The 24,810-nt window shown below is 43.3% G+C and overlaps 1 protein-coding gene across 1 annotated transcript in view; it reads right to left on the bottom strand.

Moving 5' to 3' along the window:
• The window catches only part of HMGA2 (high mobility group AT-hook 2), a 140,869-nt gene extending 137,590 nt beyond the window's left edge, over window positions 1-3,279 (bottom strand). The window contains exon 1 of the mRNA XM_047065703.1: window positions 2,266-3,279. Within this exon, the coding sequence (XP_046921659.1) occupies window positions 2,266-2,376 (111 nt within the window). The 5' untranslated portion in view covers window positions 2,377-3,279. The remainder of the gene's footprint in view (window positions 1-2,265) is intronic.
• Window positions 3,280-24,810: the final 21,531 nt, after the last annotated feature.

Raw genomic sequence — 24,810 nt, 5'->3', positions numbered from 1 at the left:
ACAACAGAAGTATGAAGCTAACAGCGTAAGTATTTCAACGGTCTTCCATATTGGAAAGATGGTTTTTAATCATCTCTGTATATCCGCATTGCAGATCAATTGTGACTCAATCAACACATTGAGTGAAGCACTGGAACAATTATCCAAGATCTTCAACTCAAAATAGCTCCGTTCCCCCTAAAATTTCCAAATAATTATGGTAAATCTGTTGTGGGAGGTTTTGCTTGAATTATCTAGATAATTGCTTCAATTCTCCACTTCCTTTTGGAGTTGGAGGCATGGTCTCCAGTCTACATTTAAATATCTTTTGACAAAAATAAACATTTTCTCCAAAAGTTGCTTTGCAGAAAACTCTTATGGAAGGGGTGGACTGGAGAAAACTAAAAGAGGGGAAAAATGAGGAAGACTGGAAGTGTCTGGGAGGGAGAAATTGAAACTATCAATAGGTTTAGCAAAACTTTAAATGGCTTCTATGCCAAGTAGTAAATACTCAAGTGGTTAAGAGAATGCGGTGATTAATATTCCAGATCCTAAATATTTATCCAGTGAATCATCAATTTACATTTCATTCAGATTCGGTGATTAAATGGGACTAATTAACTTAAAACGCATGAAAGTCTTCAACGAAAATTCGCATCCTGTTTAGAGAATCTAGGGACGGTTCCCTGCAAGCTTCTGTGGGACCACTAACGCCAGTGGGCACATCCGGAGCAAACACACCGGAGACACATTTTTCTTTCTTTGTGAACTCTGCCTTAACTCAAAGGTAAAACCTCCAATCACCTCCAGAACCCACTGCAGTTTCTTTTGGATTATTTTTTGGAGATGGGAGATAGAGTCAGAGGGAGCTGGGTGTCGGGTGGGAAACAAGGGGGGGGGGGGGAAGGGCAGAGACTTCCTGGGAGGTGTAAAACAGGATCCTCACGCGGTTTAAAGTGTCGCTTGGGCAAAGCGGGAAAACTCAGGGCTTCTAGATTGGCTTGTTTCCTTTGATGATTTCAAAAAGGTACAACCCTTTCAGTTTTTCTAAAATGCTCAGGCAAGCATACATTGTTCAATTTCCCCCTACCTTGCTCTCGGGCAGCTTTGGGACTCCAGGATTATTTTCTAATAGGCCTATTTGCCGTGAAGGAAGCGCTTTAAGGCTAAGGAACGCAGGAGAAGTTTTAAAGCCCGCGGAAGCCGAGTTTAAATGTTCTCAATAGACATGTCCCGCTCCAGCTCTGCCCGCCGAGGCTTGGAAATTGCAGCGAACAAAACCCCCCGCGCTGGGCGCTGCGCGCAGCTCTGCAAGCGCCGGCTGCACGCTTAATTGGTTGCATCCGCAGACAAAACCCTCCACTCCGCGGGGTCCCGGGCGCCCCTCGATCGTCCCCTCCCAACCCCCAGCCAGTCGCCCTGGAGAAGTACATTTAATGTCTGCAGCTCGGAAGCGCGGGATCCAGGGGCCAAAGGGAGACTGGGCGCCTTGCGAGGAAGTGACCTAGCTACCGTACACACTCTCGGACACTACTTTCCACCGCGCCCTTGGCCAAATGAGTTAATCCCGTCCGGTGAGGACCCGGGCTCTCCCGTAGCCCCTTCCCAGGGACACCTCCGCGGCGGCGGCGGCGGCCGCGGCCAGCAGAGCGGCCGCCGCGCCGCATTTAAAGAGCTCTAAGAGAACCGGGAGGGCCAAAGAGTTCTTTGTCGGGAGGGAGCGAGTCCCGGGCCACCGAGAACTTGGGGAGGGCGCTAAGGGGGCGGCTGCGGCGCGCCAGTCCCCGGCCCGCGAGCAAAGCCGGTTGGCGGGAGAACTAGCCTCCGGCCCCCGGGACTTCAGCCCCTCCGCCCCTGACCCTCCAGAGCACCCCTGCACCCCCACCCCCACCCCGCACCGCCCACCCGCCCCCACCCCGGCAACTGTAAAGCGGCTTGGAAAGTGCCCGGCGAGCCCTGGGCTGTGGGACCCCGGCCGCTTCGTCACCAGGAGACATCGCGCCACTCGGGGCCGTGCACAATAGCGAAAGTCCGAGGACGCGCTTCGCCCTACCCCACCTCCCGCCGCCTGCCGCGGTTCCCCACCTCCCCGCCCCGAGGAGCGCGGGCGCCCCGGGGCTCAGCGGCGCACTCGCGCGGAGGACGCCGCAGCCCGCCCCCACGGCCGGCCGGCAGCGTGCGGCGACCGCCGCCACTGGGCTCCCGCGCTCGGGTCGCCGCGCGTCGCGGGGCCCTCGCCCAGGGAGCGGAGGTGGGCTGGTGCCCCCACCCCGCGCGCGTACTGACTTGCTGCTGCTTCCTGGGTCGGCCGCGTCCTCTCTTCTGAGGCGCCGGGGCGGCAGGTTGTCCCTGGGCTGAAGTGGACGGCTGCCCGGCGCCTTCTCCGCGTGCGCTCATCCTGCCTCCCGCCGCCGCCGCCGCCGCTACCGCTGCCGCCGCCGCCGCTACCGCCGCCGCAGCCGCTTCGCCTCCGCCGCCCCAAATGTGCCCAGCACCTTTCGGGAGATCTGGTGATGGGACCGGAGAATGTGGCAGGGTGGGCGAGAGCTGGCGTGCTGCTCAGGCTGCTGCTGCTCAGGCTGCCGCCGCTGCCACCATCAACACCGGACGTCCAGCGGCTGCCAAAAAGAGAGAAGAGGGGCGGAGGAGGAGGAGAAGGAGGCGCTGCTGGTGGCGGCGGCAGCGGTGGGTGGGTGCCGGAGGTGGAGGTGGAGGTGGAGGTAGCGAGAGGAGGAGGAGAGCGGAGAAGGAAAAGAGGGTTCGAAGTCGGGAGGCTCCCCTCTTGGTTTGGGATCAGGAGTTGCGGTCACCGGTAGCACTTCGGAAGCGGCTTGGAAATGGAAGAGACTTGGAGTGGATTGTGTCCCTTGAAATGTTAGGCGGGGAAAGAATTCCTCCTCCTCTTCCCCCCCGCTCCGCGCTCACAGAGCAAGAAAGAGAAAGAGAGAGAGAGAGAGAAAACAAATAGCGCCTTGGGCAGTCGGAAAGCAAAAGGAGGATGGGGAGATTCTGCCGGGATCGGGTCGGGCACTGAGCGCGGGCAAAGGACGGAGCAGTGGGTGGCACCGCGCCTCCTCGGGTGGCGGGAGCAGGCGGCAGCGGCACCGGAGAGTCGGAGGGGGACGGGCTGCTCGCTCCTGCGTCCTGTACCAAGCGCGCGCTGCCCGGGCTGGAAGTTTTCTGAGTTCCTGCCCCAGGATTCTAGTGGGATGAGTGTGTGTGTGCTTGGGGAGGGGGCGGCGGGGTTCGGGGGGAGTGCCCACCTCTAATCGTGGGCGGATAAAGGGGAGGGGGCTGCGCAGGAGGAAAAGTATGAGGAGGAGGGAGGCCAGGCGGACCGCCGAGCCAAGGCGCCTGGCCGCGGGCCAGAGGCAGCGTTCGAAATACAACTGCTTCGGCGGCGGCGGCGCCCGGGTGCCACCCGAAGCCCCGCTCACGTGCTCCCGCCCGGCGGCGGGGTTAAAGGGACAGGCCGGGGATCCCGGGACGGCTCGCCGCCGGCTTCGTCCCGCCAGCCGCCCGAGGTCGCCCCTGGGCGGTTGTCCTAGTAAGGCACGGGAACGTGACCGCCCCGGAGCCGCGTTTAGGGGCTTGGCCTTTACCTGCACCTCCACGACGCGGAGCCAACACTCTGCAGGAAGCGTCTAGCTGCACGCGCGGCAGAGTTCTAGTTCCCTGTGAGTGGGAAGAAACGGAGGAGGAGTAGGGACGGGCCCCCCCGCAGCCTTGCTCTGCCTGGGAATACCCTCATCACAGACTGCAGGACCCGAAGCGCGCGCACACACACGCACACACAGACATGCACACAGATCCACATATGCACACTCGAACGGGCACATCCATGCATGAGCACACACGTACACAAACACGCGCGGCTACATGCACGCAGATATGCGTGCGCATTCGCAGACACATGCACACGTGCATACAATGTGCACACGGGCACACGGAGCGCGCCAGCCCCTACGCTGAGCTTTTTTTCTCCGGAAAAGACTAGAGACCACGCGAAGTCTCCCCCGCCCTTGGGTCTGGCGCTACGCACCCGGGCTCCAATGCAGGGTAGATGGGTTGCCCCATGCGGGAACCCCATAGCTTCCTAAACATCACAATCGAGCCAATTGTCCAACTCTCCCTTTAATTTACCTTGATTTAACCTTTTCCCTAGGAACTCCCTTTCTGCCAAGTCCTAATTTTATTGCTTGGGCTGTTTCTGAGTTATGTGAACACTGTAATGACCACAGTCCGTTTTAAAAAGGTGGAGTGCATTTAAAAATGTACCTCTTTTCATCCTTGAATAACAAAAAACTGAAAAAAAATTAGGTTCAGATTCTCACACATCACGCCCAAAATTATTTTGGGCCAATTCCAAAATAAAAACTTTCAGCCGAGGAAGAAATTTTCTTCCTCCCAATACAGACCACCGTGAAATTTAAAAAAAAAAAAAAAAAAAAAGCCTACTTTCCAGCCTTAAGCAGGGAGTTAGACACAGCCAGGGTCCGCTGTGCCTGTGGAGGAGGCGCGTGTAAATGTCTGCTTCGGCGCGGCGGCGCTGATTGGTCAACGTTGCCATTTTAAATCCGTTTCCAGCTGCCCTTTGCAGAGCTGGGACACTTAGCCGCACGTTGAGTGCCCTGCAGAAACCCAGCGTTTCTCCTGGGTCTGGGAACGCTTAGCTGTGATGGAGAGGGAGAGCCTCCTTCCCTCCGGATGGAGCCCAGCAGTTGACTAGGGAGGGAGGGGTCTAACAGGAACCAAAGGTTTTCTGCTGGGGCTTCGCTGAAAGATGGTATCTTCATCAAAGGGATTGAAATTTCACGTACTAACGATTGCAGTGACATCTCCTAACTGCCAAGTGGGCACATTTTTTAATGTGATCACACTTGCACTGTGGTGTGCGCACTTTACTTACACGTACAAAACGGGCTTCTAGGTTTCTGTTGGCTTGCTTTTGCAAGGACTGGAGATGGAATTCTGAGGATGAAGGTAAAAGATATCACTGACGGTTTCAGCCAGCCAGTTTTATACTGGGTACGTTATATCTCCGGATTTTTCTTTCGTATGCACACAGCCGGCAAGAAGGAAATCCCAAAATTTTATTTTTGCATTAATCCTTGGCTCTAAGAAACGCACACCAAAAAAAAAGGGGGGGGGGGTGAGAGAATGTCCGGCCACTTGTTTTCAGGCCACCATCACTTCACTATCAGACTATTTGACCCTTTTGAATTTATAACAAGGCTACAAAACAAATGCTGCATCACATTTTATGTAACTCAGTTTTATATATTTTAATTCTTGGAAGCTATATTTAATTTTTTTCAAGTTTTTGTCTATTTTCTGTAGAAGAGACATTACAATTTGTTTTTGAGACCTTAAAAAATTGTGTCATATTTTTCTGAAGTTAAATGGATATATTTTAAAGAATAAATTTTTTTTAACAATTACATTTGGGGGTCCCCTCCCCACCCCAGTTTAAGTTGCTCAATTGTTTGCTTCCCTTTCTTTACCTCATCATATTTTACCCATCCGTTCAAGGTTAAAACTCTTATTTCTAATCTGAAAACTTTCCAGGTGGTTTCTGTTCACGTGAAACTATTTCTTTTCTTCTGCACCTACTATCAAACTGAACAATTAGCACTTTGGTTGTATATGTTAACAAGGTTTCTAATTAACTGATACATGATTTAGTGTTTGGGTCAGGTCAGCTCCTCAGTGGGTGGTAAAATCAATCCAGTGGACCCAATAGATACACAATACAATAGATCATATCACATGTAAAAGTTCTGTTTAAATTACATAGTACATGCATGTGAAAGTTGTATTCAGATGTTTTCCCCACCTCCTAATATTTTGGAAATTGGTATATCTCTTAGAGTTCAGGGTCTCTTGGCCGTGTGTTATCACATACTAGCCAGGATCTTTTCTATTTTAGTTGTATATATGATACTGGTGACACCACAAATCAGTGAAATATATGTAGTAAAGTCGATTTCTTACTATTTCTTACCAGCTCTGCAGTCTTCAGGAAATCCTTTCTCCTCTGTGTAGCTCAGTGTCCCCGTTTCTAAAATGAAAGGTCAATATAATCTCTGAGGGTTCTTCCAGTTTTTAACAGACTTTAAGACATGTATGATATCTTGTTCTCTAGTTGTGTTTTGTTCATATGTAAATTATGTGTAGATGCCATGGGGACAGGTAGTATTTCTAACACTTCTTTTTAGCACCAGTCATGTGTAGGTAGTCTTCAGTTTATGATAGACTTTTGGTACTTACCAATGTGTTGCTATGACAGAGTTACTCTTAATAAGCTCCAAGATGAGACAAGCATTACATATATAAAAGTATCTTAGTAATTCTTTTCAGTAAAGGAAGATGCACCTGCGATGAAGAGATTGCGTTTCTCACTTTGCCCTTTATCACATTATATTTATAGTTTAATATAGCCTTAAATTAAGGAATAGTTTAAGGATTTTCTCAGATTACGACTGACTGAATTAATCATAGATGTATTTTATACGTAATTACACAGATTTATTATAACCAGATATTTTGAAAATCAATCTATTTGGGGTCACAGAAAAAATTATACTTAATATTTAGTGAACAGAATGCATACTATACACATGCACACATATACATACACATATACATATACATGTACATGTAAATGTACATATACATGTATAGTATCTAGGAGCTCAGTACAATGCAAGGTAAGCACATATTTCTGAAAAATACTTCCAACATTTTGACGGGGACTCATTGGCACTGCTTAAATGCATAATTTTAGAGATTGTGTCTTTTAAAATATGCTCAGTGTTTAATGAAATGTAGGAAGAATAATCTCTAAGAGTTTCCTACTTTATCACCAAGAAAAAATATATGCTGCCAAGCTAACATTTTGTTGGTTAACAATGTGGGAGTGGGGAGGTGGACGGGCTTTCTAGTCCCATAGACAGAAAATCATCCAACAAAATGAATTTGTCCACTCATTCGGTCACTCACTCAACAAATATATGTTGAGTTGGTTTTGCGCTAATCTCACTTCTTATTCTCTCAGGACTTGGGAAAGCAATTCATCTGGAACTAGAGAAAATCTCTTTTGAAACAGCTATGTGCTCATTTAAAATCTATTTACCTATTATGTTAAGCCTTTCATTTTACCCTTAACAAATGTTTATTCTCCTTTATCCAATCCATAGTTCATTCAATAAATACTTATTAAGTAACTAATATGTGCTAGGATTCACAGAACATCCTTTTTGGCAGAAATCATGGAAGTGGAACAGAAACAGAATAGTTTTAGTTTTATTTCCATCTCTTATCTATTGACAATATACTGTCATCTCCAAACAATCTTGGTCTAGATATACTATCAGGTAACTTTGGGTAGCAAGAAGAATAGGGGCTTTTAAAGTAGTTTTCTTTTTTTTTAAGTTTATTTGTTTTGAGAGAAAGGGAGGGAGAGAGAGAACGAGGGGGGAGGGGCAGAGAAAGAAGGGAGAGAGAGAATCCCAAGCAAGCTCCTCTACAGTGCAGAGCCCCACGTGGGGCTCGAACTCAAGAACTATGAGATCATGACCAGAGCCAAAATCAAGAGTTGGACGTTCAACCGACTGAGCCACACAGGTGCCCCAAGAATATGTTTTTTAAATCAGACTTAGGAATAGAACGTGTGGCCTGCAGAATGTTAAAAATGGCTCCTAAAACTTCTTGCCCCCTTGGCGTACATGCTCTGCATAATCCCTGGGTCTATCATATGATGGATTTTATTCCCATGATTAAGTGATGTTAGATGGTACAGTTTACCTTAAGATAAGGAAATTATCCAGGTGAGCCTGACCTAAGGATATGTGTGCTTTAAAAGCAGAGTGTTATTTCTACCTGATTTTAGGAGAGGAAGTTTAAGAATTGGAACTCAAGAAGGATTTGACTCGCCATTGTTGCTCTGACCATGGAGAGGACTCATGGCAAGGAATGTGGGTAGCCTCCAGGAGCTGAGAACAATCCCGGCTACCAGCCAGCAAGGGAACAGGGACCTCTTTTGTAGAACCCCAAGGAACTGAATTCCACCGAAGAGAATGAGTTTGGAAGCGGGATCTTCCCCCAGAGCCTTCTGGTAAGGACTCTAGCCCAACACCTTGATTTCAGCCTTGTGATACCACCAAGAGAATCCAGTCATGTTATGCCTGACTTCCAACCTACAAAACTCTAACCTAATAAATGGGTATTTTAACGGTGTTTAAGTCATGAAGTCTGTGCAACAAAAGAAAATTGATATAAGAGGGATCTGGCCATATAAACTTTCCCTTCTTTTTCTATCCCATGGGCTGTTTCCAAAACACAAGTACGCATAGTTTGTCTAGTGGTTATACCACACCTACCACGCCACCTGCTCTGTCTCTTTCGCTTTTAAGGAAGCAATGGCCAGCATGGAAACACATCATCTTGCATTGTTTCCATCCTTCACTCTCTCTCTTTCCCTCCCTCCCTCTCTTTCCCTCTTTCTCTCTCTTGTTCTCCTATTTCTCTGTCTCAGTACCTTAGACTTCCTAACGCCATCATACTGGAGGGACAAGGCGGGGAGATTACATATTCAGACAATTCCAGGTTCCCCAACCCCTTCCATCTAAACCACCTCCAGCTGATATAAAATAGATCAGAGAGATCCCTGCTGAACCCTGCCCCAATTGCAGATTTATCAGTAAAATAATTACTGTTTTTATTCTTAAGCCATAATTTTTGGGTGGTTTGTCACATAACCATAGAAACTGGCCCATCTTGTTTTCCCTAAAACTGGTCTGTTTTCGTTTATCTCATCCCGATTAATAATCTTAAACACGTGATTTGCTTAGCTGGGAATCAGTCTAACTCCTCTTTCTCTTTCCACTTCAAGTGATCATCAGGTCCCTCCAGTTCTGCCCTCTAAATATTTCTTGAATCTGTCAACTCTCCACCTCCAGGGTCACTGCCTTAGTGAGAGCTCTCTCCAATTTTCATTTGGATAACCCCAATGTCTTTCTCTCTGGGCTCTTAGCCTTCAGTCTTACATTTAAAAAAACCATTCTCTGTAATGCCTCTAGAAGAATCCATGTCTTTGTTATCAGTTCTTTTTATTTTCCTTTTTTCTTATCGCAAATGGAATAGTCCGTCTACACTTTAAATGAAATAATATAGGTTCATGCTGCACATTCTGTTTCATAGCCTATTTTATGCAAATAATATATCATGAATATGTTTATGTCAATGAATGTTCTTCTACATTTAGTTCTTCTACACTTGGTTCTTCGACAAGTGGTTCTACAACACCACTTTTAATGGCTTTCTTTTATTCTACAGTAAATACGTGTCTATATGTGTGTATATATATAAATATGTGTATGTATATGAATAAAACAGAACACCTGAAATTAAGTAAGCACTTGATAAAGTATTTTATGACATCCTTGTGAAAAAATGAAGAAATACGGGTCAAATGTTATGCATTCTTTTGTGCTGACATGAACTTCAAAGACAGTCTCTTTATCAGCATCCTGGAATAATTTTCAAATGTTCAGATATCCTAAAGGTAGAAGAGAGGCTAGCTATTGATGCCTAAATTAAGATTCAAAAAGATCTCAACAAGCCATAATACAATTTAAGAAAATGAATACGAAGTATCAATTAATTTCAAAAGGAGGAAAAATATACCAGTACAGGTAGAAAAAGTGACTTAAAAGCAATTCCTAGGATTGCATATAAGATTAAAAAGCAGATATTACTGGGTTCCACCTCATATCCATTCTGCCTTTCTAGTTTTGTAAAAGAACACCTACAGTGCTGACTATAGCAAATTGCCCAACTGCCAACTGTAAAACCACATTTCACAATCTCCCTTCTAGATTGGGGTATTCAATGAAATATAAGCAGAAATCTTTGGTAAGTACTTCTAGGACAGCCCTTTAAATGGGACTGACTCAGCTGAAAGGCTTCCCTTTGCATGTGGATATCCAATTGTTCCAGAACTATTTGTTTAAAAAAAAAAAAAACCAAAAAACTATCTTTGCTCCATATTTCCTTTTCTCCCCTGTCAAAGATCAGTTGACTATTTTTATGTGGGTCTATTTCTGTGTTCTCTATTCTGTTCCATTGATCTATCTTTTCTTTTGTGAATAACACACTGTCTTGATTACTACAGCATTATAGCAAAACTTGAAGTTGAGTAGTGTCAGTTGTACTTCTTTAATTTTGAGTTGGCTATTCTGGGTCTTTTGCCTATGATATAAATTTTAAAATCAGCGATCAACCCACAGGGGGTTTGCTGGGCTTTTGATAAGGATTATGCTGAATCTATAAGTCAAAGTAGGAAGAACTGACATCTTTTTTTTTTTTTAATTTTTTTTTCAACGTTTTTATTTATTTTTGGGACAGACAGAGACAGAGCATGAACGGGGGAGGGGCAGAGAGAGAGGGAGACACAGAATCGGAAACAGACTCCAGGCTCCGAGCCATCAGCCCAGAGCCTGACGCGGGGCTCGAACTCACAGACCGTGAGATCGTGACCTGGCTGAAGTCGGACGCTTAACCGACTGCGCCACCCAGGCGCCCCATGAAGAACTGACATCTTGACTATATTGAGTCTTTCTATTCATAAACATGGAATATCACTCCATTTGTTTAGTTCTTCTTTGATATATTTCATCAGAGTTTTGTAGTTTTCCTTATATAGATCTTGTACATTTTTGATTAGATTCATACCTAAGAATTTCATTTTGAGGGTTGCTAATGTGAATGGTAAAGTGGATTTCATTTCACATTCCACTTGCTTATTACTGATACACAGGAAAACAACTGATTTTTATGTATTAACTTTGTATCTACAACTTTGTTATAATCACTTATTAGTTACAGAATTTTTTTGTAAATTATTTTGAATTTTCTTTGTGAACAAAGATAGTTTTGTTTTCTCCTTCCCACCTTATATACATTTTATTTCCTTTTCTTGTCTTATTGCATTAGCAGTTAATCAATTACAGTTCAGGTTTCCTTACCCCAGTACTAGTTTTGCTGTGGTTTCTGCTCTGGAAGTTTGTGATTCTCTGTATTCATCTCTCTCTTCAATTTTTTTTTTTAATTTTTTTTTTCAACGTTTTTTTATTTATTTTTGGGACAGAGAGAGACAGAGCATGAACAGGGGAGGGGCAGAGAGAGAGGGAGACACAGAATCGGAAACAGGCTCCAGGCTCCGAGCCATCAGCCCAGAGCCTGACGCGGGGCTCGAACTCACGGACCGCGAGATCGTGACCTGGCTGAAGTCGGACGCTTACCGACTGCGCCACCCAGGCGCCCCTCTCTCTTCAATTTTTAAGACAGTAATTTACCCTGTGATCCCACTTCTCTTATGCAACTAAGAATTTTTTTTTCCAGTTTGTTCAGCTTTTTATGTGTTAGGACAGAGTGGCAATTTATAAGCTCCTTATAACTCAGATTGGAACCCCAAGGTCCCTGCATCCGGCTTTTAAATAACTAGAGTAGAAAAGGAAATAATATCACTATACTTTTCCTTTGTCAGTGTACATCAGGAAAATCACTTTCAGTTCTAGGCATCATGCCTGAAGAAGGATTTTGACAAATATCATGCAATATAAGTGGGTTTTCCAAACATGTCATAAGAAGATAATTTGAAGGAAATGGGTTTTTAGCCTAAAGAGAGACTTGTGTCAGTATGATCACCATATTAAAGTACTGCTATTTTGGGGGCACCTGGGTGGCTCAGTTGGTTAAGCACCCAACTTTGGCTCAGGTCATAGATCTGGTGGTTTGTGAGTCCGAGCTCCGTGCCAGGCTGTGTGCTGACAGCTCGGAGCCTGGAGCCTGCTCCAGATTCTGTGTCTCCCTCTGTCTCTGTCCCTCCCCCACTCAAACTCTCTCTCTCTCTCTCTCTCTCTCCCCCTTTCAAAAAAAATAATAAATGTTTAAAAATTAAAATAAAAAGTACTGCCATTTTGATGAAGTAAATTTAGACGCATTCTTTATTGCTTCATGCAGAATGAGGGGTAGTCCTATTTCAACCAAATATAAGATAAAACTTTCTAAACTTAGGGTCATTTGAAAACATACTGTTTAATATTATTGCATAGCAAGTGAGTTCCCCAGTTAGTGGTGATGGTTAGGCAGAAATTTAGTGACTAAATAGAAGAACACTGTGGGTAATGTGAGTAGCAGGAGGAGAGATTAGGCCAGAACCCTTTCTTTAAGTGAAAGCCATACTGAAGGCATCTCAATCTATCCCCACTCCCAGAAAGAATCTCTAGAACTTCCCAGAGCAGAGCTTTTTAAAAGACTGAATTACAAAGTAGGTTGAGAATTTCAACTCCAACTCAAAATGTTAGGTAGGGCCAGTTACAGACCAATATTTGCTCATACATGATATTTTTTCCATTTGATACCCAAGGAAAGTTTTGAGAGAAGATAAGGTTTATCGCCTAAAAACTTTAAAATTTTTTTTTAATGCTTATTAATTTTAGAGAGAGACAGAGACAGAATGCAAGTGGGTTAGGGGCAGAGAGAGAGGGAGACACAGAATCCGAAGGAGGCTCCAGTCTCTGAGCTGTCAGCACAGAGCCCGATGTGGGGCTGGAACCCACAAACTGTGAGATCATGACCTGAGCCAAAGTTGGATGCTCAATTGACTGAGCCACCCAGGCACCCCTCACCTAAAATCTTTTAAATAAAAATAAAGTCCGCCATCATATATGTATCATAGACACATGATTATTGCATATTTTAAATGTAACAACTACATTATCACCAAAGGAAAATTTTAGTCTGTGCCATCATTTTCAAAATTTTTGTAGTGCATATATTGTTATAAATTAGTAATTGGTACCTGTTATAATAGTAATACGAAGCAACAACAAATCGTCATAAGAATGAATAGGGGCACCTGGGTGGCTCAGTGGGTTAAGCATCTCACAAATGGTGAGATCAAGCCTGAATCAGGCTCTTCACTGACAGTGCGGAGCCTGCTTGGGATTCTCTCTCTCTCCCTCTCTCTCTGCCCTTCCCCTGAGCTCTCTCTCTGTCTCTGTCTCTGTCTCTGTCTCAAAATAAATAAATAAACTTAAAAAAAAAGAATGAATGATAAAACACCCATTTGGTACCAAATCTTGTTTCAGTTACTTTCGGGGAAGGAGGCAAAGTTCAGGGAGAAACGTAAAGGAAAGAGAGAAAAACAAAAACAAATCAGACCTGGGTATGGGTTCAGACTTCAAAGAATCTAAAAAATGGCCAGAGTTACAAGTACATAAGTCGCTATAATTTAAAGCAGAAAAAGATAATCACTCTCAAGTGTGTGCTGAGTGAGTTCAAGGAAAGAAGAGATTTCTATGGTGTGGGAATTAAGGGGGTGGGGGGGAGGCTACTGGGGAGCACTGGTGCTTGAGAGGGCCTTGAAGGACAGCTAGACCTAGAGATGAGAAGAAAGGAATTGTGAGCAAAGGGAGGATTATGAGAAAAGTTGCTGAAATGCAAACCTGAAATGCGTATACCAAGAGAGGTTTTACTGCCTTAGTCAAATGCCAGCTGGAAGCAATTCCCTGCAGATGGTTTTTTTGAAGACACTTAACCGTAGGACCACGTAGAGAGATTGGGCAGAGTTTTAAGTACAAACAAGGAAGGTTGAGGCACCCAGACACTAGCAATACTGGGAAACCGTTACCACTCTAGATTTAAAGTGGTCAGCAAAGGAAATAGTTCTCAAGACCCTAGTGACAGTTGGAGCCCTGGAGGGGGCGCTATCTGCTAGGAGCTGAGGTCAAGGAGGCATGTTACTGTGGCCAAAGAGCCCAGAGTAGGTGGGAAGAAATGCCCTGACCTCTTTCTCCCCCCTGCTCTGCTTCCTCGTGCCAAACTCAATAAGAAGCCAACAAGCAAGGAATCCTGAGTGATTTGGGCCACCAGGTAGGGCACAGAACAGGATAGAGAGGGACTAAGAATAGATGTAGGGTGGGTAGTTGGCTGAGGAACAAAGAATAAGCAGGAGACGAAAGATTAGAAGCTTAGGGAAGATTCTGGAACATCTTAATTACCACTTTGAAAAGTTTCTAAATTATTCGATAATGTGGAGACACTGATGCTTTATCAGCAAGAGGGTGATGTAACAAATATTCCAGAACAGGGCGGGCCAGGTGGACAGAACTCCATGATGTTATCAGTGTTCCCTATTCCTTCTTCCATTATGCACTCCAATTCTTAGCATGTGGATTTCGTCTGTATGGTCATCTCTATCTCTAGTCTCATATCCATATGTTAGACAACAAAAGAAAGAAAAAAAGACAAATAAACAAAACTTTTCCAGAAGTAGGTTTTCACCACAGGGTTTACCTCAGCTGGGAAAAGCATGTTGTTACTCTAAAGTCCATTGGTTTTTGTTTTTGTTTTAAGAAAAAAGTGGGGGAAATACTGGGCTGAAGCCAGAAGCATTTTATGTAAACCAGAAGAAAGCTTGATGAGAGAAGGGCTCTCTAATTCTTAATTATTTGAATGTCTAGTAATTCCGAATTTGGGTGGTGGTGTCCAGATGGAGAAGTTGGGAAAAGTTACTTGGAAAATGAATAGGGGGTCTGAGATTTGGGACATACTGAATATATATATACAGTCATATATAACCCATAATGGCTAAGTCATGTTATAAATCAGGAAAGTGGGTAGAACTGGAGATAGGAATTTCAATGGCAAACTAGATTGAGTTATTGTTTCCAACTCTTTATTTTCATACTTAATACAATCGTGCCCTTTGCCACAGGCCAAGTTCACTTGCAGCTCCACTGAAGTTGAATTTAGCAACATGAATCTTTTTGTTAACAATGGTTTGATAGAAGTATCACATCATTTTTACGCCATGGAATATTTCTGCTTGCGGCTTGAGATTCTAGGCTTCCATATGAGAAGAGCACTCCTAGGATAAGTATTCGTGAAATAGATCAGAATGAATGCCCAGCCAAGCCCAGCAGAGCCATAATCGACATGCAAACCCATAGATGCTTGTGGTTGGAGTCCCTGAAGTTTGAGATTGTTTTTCTTATGCAATGCTCCTGCAGCAGAAGTCTAATTAATACAAGTGGTCATTCTCAAAGACACAAGAACATATGGAAACGACTTCACCCCCACTAGGATGACTCTGATCAAAAAGACAGATAAAAGCAATTTGGGCAAGGATATGGAGAAATTGGGACACTCATACATGGCTGGTGGGAATGGAAAATGGGAGCGTCTCTTTGGAAAACAGTCTGGCCACTCCTCAAAATATTACAGGTAGAATTACCACATGACCCAGCAATTCTATTCCTAGGGGTGTTACCAAGAGAAACGAAAACATAGGTCCACACCAAAACTTGTGCATGAATGTGGATAGCAGCATTAGTCACAATAGCCCAAACACGAGAGCAGCACAAATGTCCATCACCTGATGAATGGGTAAGCAAAATGCGGTATAGACCTACAATGGAATATTACTCAGCAATAAAAAGAAATGATGTACTGAATCATGCTGCAAAATTGGAGGACCCTTGGAAACATCATGTTCACCGAAAGAAGCCAGACCAAAAGGTCACGCATGGTATGATTCCATTTATACGAAATGCCCAGAATTGGTCAATCTATAAAAAGAGAGATGAAAAGGCTCCGATTTCTTTTGGAAGTGATGAAAATGTTCTAAAACTTGATTGTGGCGATGGTTTCACAACTCCGTGACCATACAAAAAACGAGTGAATTGTGTTCCTGTAAATGGAGGAATTGTATGGTATGGTTTAAAACAATGAACAAAGGACAAAGCCACAAACCTGCAAATAAGACATATGCCGCGAGCTGGGGGCAGTAAACCCGTCACACTCTCTCACCTGACCTGACTGTGACAAATGGCATATGTGCTTGTGAAAGCTGGCTGGAGTTCGTGGGTGCAATTGTTTGTCAGACAAACAGACATTTTCTATATGTGGTACTAACTTGCCTACGTAGGAGAAAGGAAGATATGCATGGCTTCATTAGCACCATGATCTAACCCAGTGGTTTGCAAATTCTGTAAGAAATATTTCCTTTAATAATGTACACAGCCTATACTTGAATAAAATCTAATCGTGGAGTATTCCAACAATCCAGAACTATCTGGAGTAAACCATGAACGTACAAAAGTCCTTCTTTACCAGTCTACCAACTCCACATAGTCTCCTTCCAGAAGTAACCACTGGAAACCGTTGTAAAGCCTTCGAGTCCTTTATTCTAAGCATCTGCAGAAATATATAGGCAAATGCACCGCTTTTTACAGAAATTAGACCATAATATGCAGACTGTACTGAAACTTGCTTTTATTGTTTTAATATATAAGTTTATTTATTTATTTGGAGAGAGGGAGAGAGAGTGAGCACCTGGTGAAGGGGCAGAGAGAGGGAGAGAGAGAATCCCAAGCAAGCTCCATGCTGCCAGCCCAGAGCCCCATGCAGGCTCCATCCCAGGAACCATGAGACATGACCTGAGCTGAAATTAAGAGCCCCCTGAGCCTTGCTTTATTTTTTTTTAATTTTTTTTAACGTTTATTTATTTTTGGGACAGAGAGAGACAGAGCATGAATGGGGGAGGGTCAGAGAGAGGGAGACACAGAATCTGAAACAGGCTCCAGGCTCTGAGCTGTCAGCACAGAGCCCGACGCGGGGCTCGAACTCACGGACCGCGAGATCATGACCTGAGCCGAAGTCGGCCGCTTAACCGACTGAGCCACCCAGGCGCCCTGAGCCTTGCTTTAAAAAACTTAACATCTCTTGGGGCACCAGGGTGGCTCAGTCGGTTGAGTGTCCAACCTTAGCTCAGGTCGTGATCTCGCAGTTCATGAGTTCGAGCCCTGCGTCAGGCCCTGTACTGACAGCTTGGAGCCTGGAGCCTGCTTCGGATTCTGTCTGTCTGTCTGTCTGTCTCTCTCTCTGCCCCTCCCCTTCCTGTGCACTCTCAATCTCTCTCTCTCCTTTCTCTCCTCTCTCTCTCTCTCTCTCTCTCAAAAATAAACAAAGATAAACAAAAGTCTTGAAGGTCTTTCCACTGAATAGTGTTTTCATAGTATCGTTATATCATAGTTTGATTTTTTATTCCTTTTTTGAAGACGATTAAGTTGTTCTCCATTTACCCTTATTACAAGACAACGATAAAGGAATTCTTGATTTACACATCTTTAAGCACGTGTGCAAGTATTTCTGCAGGATAGTTTCTAAAAGTTACATTTCTGAGTTGAAGAGAATGCACATCTTACATTTGGAGTCACTTAATTAATTAATCTATTTTTGGCCACACAAGATCAGCATCCTCTACCCATGGTTTGGAAATTCCCACTTAATACTTAATGGGGCACAGCTTGTTTCTCACTGTAAAAGCTAAAATGCCAGGTATTCTGAACCAGTCAAAACCCTTTTTTTTTTTTTTTTAAGTTTACTTATTTGAGGGGTGGGGAGGGGCAGAAAGAGAGGGAGAGAGAGAGCCCCAAGCGGGATCCATGCTGTGGGACAGTCAAACCCCGTTTAAAAAATACCCCTTTCAGGGGCCCCTGGGTGGCTCAGTTGGTTAAGCATCCGACTTCAGCTCAGGTCATGATCTCATGGTTTGTGAGCTCGAGCTCCACATCAGGTTCACTGCTGTCAGTGGAGAGCCCACTTCAGATCCTCTGCCCCCACCCCCTCTGCCCCTCCCCTGCTCATGCTCTTTTTAAAAAATAAACATTAAGAAAATCCCCCTTCCTGCCCAAACTAGCCTAGGCTGGTTTCTCTTGCTTGCAATGCAGCATAGATACATGTGTGTATACACACATATGTACATATATACACATACATATGAAAATATGAGTGAACTTTTAACAGAAATTGAATCATAGCCATGTTTTAGATTCTGAATCTTTGCCTTTTTGATAGTCATTTATTTACTTTTATGTCCATTTTTATCATCTTCGGGGTCTACCATTACAAAGATTTTCTTCCTGCCCCCTTCCTAATGGTTGCGTCAGTTTCTCATCGATCTAGTTTGGGTGAAATTGGGCTCACTCAGCTTCAGGAGTAATTTATAATTGTCTTTTAAAAATTCAGCAAATCCACATTTCTCAGAACTGGGATTTGTTCATAGGCTGACCACAAGACCAAACCTGGCACTTTTGTCTACACTGTTTCCCTCCACATTCTCTTGCCCCCAACCCCCAACTGAGCAGGAAATACATACTCAGCTCAAAGCTGTAGGCAGCCATTTTGAGACTAGGAGGGGGCAGGCTGCTAGGGCCTGGGGTCAACATAGCAGCAGTAGAGCAAAGAAATGGAGAGAAGAACACATTTTGTTGAGCCCTGGATAAAGCCTTGCCTGCAAGACTGTTCATTTGTATGACCCAACATATTTCCTGTTTTGTTTGAGACAATTTAGGTCAGGTTTTCTGCGATGTGCCTCCTACAGGTTTGGCATGAGGTGAAACTATTTAACATACGTAAAACACTTAGAATTGCATTTACATGTGGCATTTACTAGATTATGGCAGCAGAAATAGTGGGCATAATTCAGCATACACGATACAGGAACCTTCCATTCGTCTTGTTTGTCTCTGGTTGCTCAAGCAGCCCTTACTCCATTCCTCCATTTCTTTGTGACTCTAACCACTCCTGAGTACCCCCACTACTGCCTCACCCCACTTTCCTCCCATGTCCCTGTCCTCCCCCCATGCATCTCCTCTTTGTCACCTTCTCTCCCTTCCCAAAGCTTGAAGTGGCTTGTGGATTCCGAGTTTGGAATCAGGGAGAGGAACCCTGGAAGGTGGTGGTGATAATGCTTTCATGCCCATTAAAGCCAGATCTCTGTCTTATACTAATGTGTCTCTCTTCCTTCTTGCTACTTGCAGGCAAAGTCCAGAGCCTTTGTTGTTAATAAACGAACGCTAACCAAAAGTTAAAATCACGTCTTACCACATTATTTGCAAAAGCGTACGGTTGGTCACAGACTCCCCGAATATACACCCAGTAAAAAGTCAAGTTACTCTTCTTTTTGATTCAATCGTTTGCCAAGGGTTCTATGCCGTTTTCAACTTTTTTTCAGTATTTTCATTTCCAAGAGAAATCTTTCCCTCAAATATTTATGTGTAAGTATCTTTTATGTTCAGATGAGCAGTCATGTAGCCCAAGGAAAAGATTCCACTGAGGAGTTTGGATGGCTTCACAGTATAGACAACTGAATTTTTGGTGGCTTGGCATCGGCATTTGAGGACAGAATTTCTTTTGTGGTGCAGTGTTAGCATCAAAATGTACATTTCTCTAAACCCTCATCACCAGGAAGCAGCATAAAAATTACATTAATATTGATACGATAAAAAAAAATATTGATACGATAAAATATTTTCTGAATACAATACAGCCTTGATTACTAATCTGACTTCCCTTGGAACATATAAAATACTTAGTCATTTTAAGCGGGGACATGCTAGTTTAAATTTTAATGCAGAGTAAAAAAAAAAAAAACAATGATTCAGAAGACAGTATTTTTTTCACGAAGCCCTAACTACACGTGACCACAATTTACTCTTCCCTATTTACGTCTTCCCAGATCATGACTTAAGTTATTTAATGTTGATCTTCTGACTTTTCACCTACTCATTATTCATTTGCTCATATACGCAGTCAAGAAATAACTGTAGATTGTCTACTATGTGCAAAGTGAATTAAGTCCCTTTCCCTAAGAAGCCTCCAGTTGATTAGGTGCAAGATCCAACATACAAATAACTCTAAAAAAAATCATGTAAAAATACTAAATACGGAGCAGGGAGAGAGAAGCACAGGTCACACAAGAAATGGTTAATCAAAAAGAGAAGTGGAAAACCCTGGGGCATAAGTGTGACTTCAATTATTCCACCTAGAAGGGTGTATGAAAGGGAGCAGTGAGAAATCAGGGCAGAGAGGTAACGCTGGGCTGGACCATGGAGGGTCTTGAAGGCCAGTCTAAACACTTGATGGTTGACAAAAGCCGAAGGTTATTGGTAGGGACTCAACAGCCCAAATCTGGGTTTTAGGGATTTTAATCTGTCAGAATCATACAGAATGGAATGCAAGTGGTTGCAAACTAGAGGCACTCTAATTGATGATGTTGTGCCAAATATTTAATTTTCCTGAGATAGATAACAGTTTCGCCAACAATTGTATCATGAAATGACGTTTTTGCTGACATAAATATTGGGGTTGACAGAGAACGAAGAGGTGAAGCCTGAAGCCCAAGTCAATTGCTGAAAACCCAGTCCTTGTGTAGAAACCAAGAACTCTGAAACATTTGCTGAGTTACAAGGGCCCTAGGACGGCAAGGTCTCCGCCACTCCTGGGACGTTCATTGTGAATGGAGAGGGCAAATTAGACCCACCGTTCTTTTAATCCCATCAACTTGCACCGTATGTTTATAAATAGTGTTTTTGTCGTGACCCCTAATCGAGAGAGATTTAGTGCTGTAACTGGCCTATTTCTGACTCACTATTGTCTAAGATCTTACATTCTTTCGAAAGTTGAAACAGAAAACTAGAGTAAATTACACAGATCTGCTGCCTAAAGGATTTATATTTTCCTTTTGTTTGTTCTTAAGTACCATCATTCTACTCATCTGCTGACTGTTCAATTGCGGGACACAGTGGCATAAAGCCAGATATCCTGTCCTGCGGTTCCCCTCCCCTACTCATGAAATTAAGAGGGAAGGGGTGGGGGCGGCGTGGAGGGGAGAGAGGAAAAAGGCAGAGGAAGTTCTTCTGTTTTACAAAAGACCTCATCCAAAAATAAAAGCAAAATGTTAGTGTAAATACCACAACAAAGAACACTTCTGATTAGCCAGAAGCTTTCAGTGTTGTAGCTGGCGCGGGTTCGCTTACTCTACGCAATGAGAAATATAGACTGCATGAATTTCAACAGCACATTGAAGCTCTTTGTAATGGCACTAAATCTCAGCCTAATGTGCTGATGGAAGGGGCCCACCTGCCTTGTTACCCAGGGCTGGGTCTGAGTTAAAGTGTGTGATGACTTGCCACTGGCCTCCCTCACCAGTGCTGTCCCTGGGGCTCCTCTATCTTGCATTGGCCCACTGTGCCCGCTCAAGACAGACAAGGTTTGATTTAATCATATATTCGAAGCAATCTGATTTTAATACTTAATGTGGTATATTCCACAGTCCATCTATCAATGGGGCTCTTCCTTCCTTCTTCCCTTTCTCAGTTTTCCTTCTCTTTCTTCCATCACCCCTGCTTCCCTCGCTCTCTACCTCCCTCTTGTTACTCCTTCCATCTTCCTTCCCTTCCTTCCTTCCTTCCTTCCTTCCTTCCTTCCTTCCTTCCTTCCACCTATCCATCCATCCATCCTCTATCCATCCATCCAGCCAGCCAGCCTTTATTCTTCTTTTCAAGGGGAAATAACTCATTCCATATTATGTACATTAAGAGAAATTAAAGGAGGAATTTTTGAAGTTCCTCTGAGTCTGTCTTAAGTCAGGTTTGTAGTTGGCACGGGCACTCTTGATCAAGGAAATCTGTATTTTGAAGGCATAGGAGAAATCATGCTGTTTATCTATGACTAATATTTTTTTTAATTTTTTTAACGTTTATTTATTTTTGAGACAGAGACAGAGCATGAACGGGGGAGGAGCAGAGAGAGAGGGAGACACAGGATCCGAAGCAGGCTCCAGGCTCTGAGCCATCAGCCCAGAGCCCGACGCGGGGCTCGAACCCATGGATCGCGAGATCGTGACCTGAGCTGAAGTCGGATGCTCAACCGACTGAGCCACCCAGGCGCCCCTATCTATGACTGATATTTTTAAACAAACCATAAGCTTTTATCCTGGCTATGTGTTTCCACCATCAATACCAACACATAGTTGTGTGAGTACCCATTTCTGTGATAAATCAGCCGGTGCTGAAGCATCCGTTCTTTTGCCTTCTGTGCTGTGATTTTGTCAAATTCTCACAGCATCCAGGACAAAAGAACTGTACCAAGAGCCATAGACTCATCACAAGTCACATTTATAGGTATCAGCATTTAGGACTTGGATGTACCTTTTTAGGGGACAGACTTCAACCCAGTTCAAACAAACAAACAAACAAACAAACAAAATCAAAGATTAAAATCTCCAAAGCCACCACAAAACCAAATCGATGTTAAGCCAGGGGGGATGGAAATCTTAACTCCAGGATTGATCTGAGACTTGTCACTAAACCAAAGAGAAAACACACTCCTTTCGTCTACAAACTTTTTGTCTACAATGGCTTCTGTTGAGTTTTGTAAAGGGTGCTCTCCTCAAACACCGATGCCTTGTTTACAATCATTTCAGAAACCCGACAGAAGAAAACAACATTGCTGAGTTGTTTCAAATGGTTTACTTAAAAAATTAAGAATGACTCCAACCATGTGGATGGCTTCACTAAAGATTACCTTGGGGTTAAGTTCCATGCTCTATTAACCCAGGCTTGATCTCTCAGGAGACACAAGTCAGAGAAAAGTCAAAAGTAGTATTGATTAAATCAATTTAGCAGTTTTAATACATACAAGTCGAGTGGTCAGTTTGAAAAAAGAAATCTGTCAACATCATTCTTTTGATCTTAAACTGAAATCAAATGACAGCTTTCAGTTAATCATCAGAAAGCCTTTGATACACCATAAATTTCTCTTTCTTCTGATACTATGATCATGCAGCCCGTCCAGCTAGCTCAGTCGGTAGAGCATGGGACTCTTAATATTATGATTATGCCATACTCCTGCTTCAGAGTGGGACGAAGTATAAACCAGGAGCTCTAATAGATTAGCTTTCTCTGTAAGCAGACTGGCCGGCACACTTTTATGGTTGCTGACAATTCTGTCTTTGGGGACGCCTCTGTTTTGTCAACGCTTCTGTACATTCGCTCAAGGGAATGCATTTGATACTTTCAAGTGAAAACCCACATCTACTTCCCTATATATTTTTTTGAGATCTCAAATATTGACTCTGTATGTAGAGAGGTCCTTTGAAAAGCAAATATGCAAGGAAGACGGTTCTTGTCCTCAGTCTGAAGGATGGAGACAGTGGGTAACTATCTCAAGACCCTGAGGGAAACAGTACTTGATGGGACCTTACCTTGAAATTTAATTCTTAGAATACACATTCAAATCTGACTCCAACAATGCCTGCCACTAATGTGATTTTCACACTGTTTACCATTTGGGATGACCCATGCCTCTGGGTCACTCCTACAGTGTGGGTCAACAAGAGTTGACTTTACCTTTGCACTTACCTCCAGAAACAGCTCTACCTGCAACCATTAGCCAGAAAGTGGTTAAAATTGATGCCATAACGTTAACGTTCATGAAAAGGTGACTTTGAAGATGAAGCAGTGCTCAGATTTGGGACTGGAAAAACTGGCAGCAATGTGACAAGAACCTATAGCAGTTTGGCATTATGTTGACATGACTTCAACAAGAAAATCTTGTCAATTCTAAGCACTGGCTACGTAGACATTTGGAGTTACATATATGCACTATCAGAAACACAGAATGGGACCCTCTGTATGGCCATGCGACTCTTGGGTATATTTATGGATCAAGGCACTAACACCTGTAAAAATACATATGAAATATAAGCCTTAATTGAAATATGTTCATCATGCTTAATTGAAACACGCTCCCAGGAAAGCAGAGGGGGTTTTGCTTACGTAAAAAATTGCCGAACAGAGCCCAAAGGTAATACAATATTCTTCTATTAGTGGGGTTTTTTATTTAATAAAACTCTAAGACAAATATCTCATGTGCTTGGCTCATTAACAATACTTATTTTTTTATCAGAATTAATATTCTTCCATATTTTCTTTGGAAATAGCAATATTGATGTTTATATGAAATGCAAACAAATGATGCAATGTTTCACATTTTCCATGTGATATATTCATTCTCTAAAATTTCATGTTAGCACAACTGAAAACAAAGTGCTTCCACAGTTCATTCCAAGATAATATATTGCTCCATAATAGCAAATGCAGTGCAACTTGGGCTTCAGAACTGGAAACTAAAGCAACCTTTGTCTATGTGTTCATTACATCTTGAACAAGGCTCTTTTGGTAGGTTTCAGGCCATTGATAAGCTATTAAAAGACACAAGTTCCACGCAAATGGCAAAACTTTTCAAATCATAGCTGCAGATAAAAATACAGACACGGACAGGTTTGAGTGCACTGTTACGGTATCTTGAGAGGAACCTCCTTGGCAACAAAGAGAAAATGACAAACGTGGACTTCTGAAAAAATGAAGCACACTTTACAAGAGGCCGAAAAGTTGATTCTGACCCTTTATATTTCGGTGGTCAGCGAATGATAGATTTCACTCAGCAAAGTCACTAACCCTCCCTCTGTTTACTTTGGCACTGAGGCATATTAATACATGTTTTTATATGTAATTACCCATATGATGCTTCACAAATATGAGAAATTTTTAAAAAGGTAGGCTCAGTTTGAAAATTGCAAGTTAGCTTCTTTGAAACTGTTGGTAGAAAAAGCTGAGCAGAAGCATAAAATTATGAGTAGCTGTATTGAAACAGGAAACAGTGATCTATATTATGTCCTTAAATATTTTGTTGACTTCTCAGTATATGCCAAGTATACACATATACACTACGAATCCTCATGAAAATCCTTAGAAACAGGCATCTTGCTGATTTCAAACCAACTAACCAACCAACCAACCCTGAAATTCAAGAGGAGTTTGATTTTCCAACATCACGTCTTTAATAAACGGTGAAACCTGCACTCATAACCACAGCTTTTAAAAGATGATGCATTGGGGTCGCCTGGGTGGCTCAGTC

Source organism: Lynx rufus, unplaced genomic scaffold (genome assembly GCF_022079265.1).
Source record: "Lynx rufus isolate CCGP_SWC_20201006 ecotype Redwood Valley unplaced genomic scaffold, mLynRuf1.p SCAF_7, whole genome shotgun sequence".
Taxonomy (NCBI): Eukaryota; Metazoa; Chordata; class Mammalia; order Carnivora; family Felidae; genus Lynx; species Lynx rufus.
This window is presented reverse-complemented; position numbering and strand designations above follow the sequence as displayed.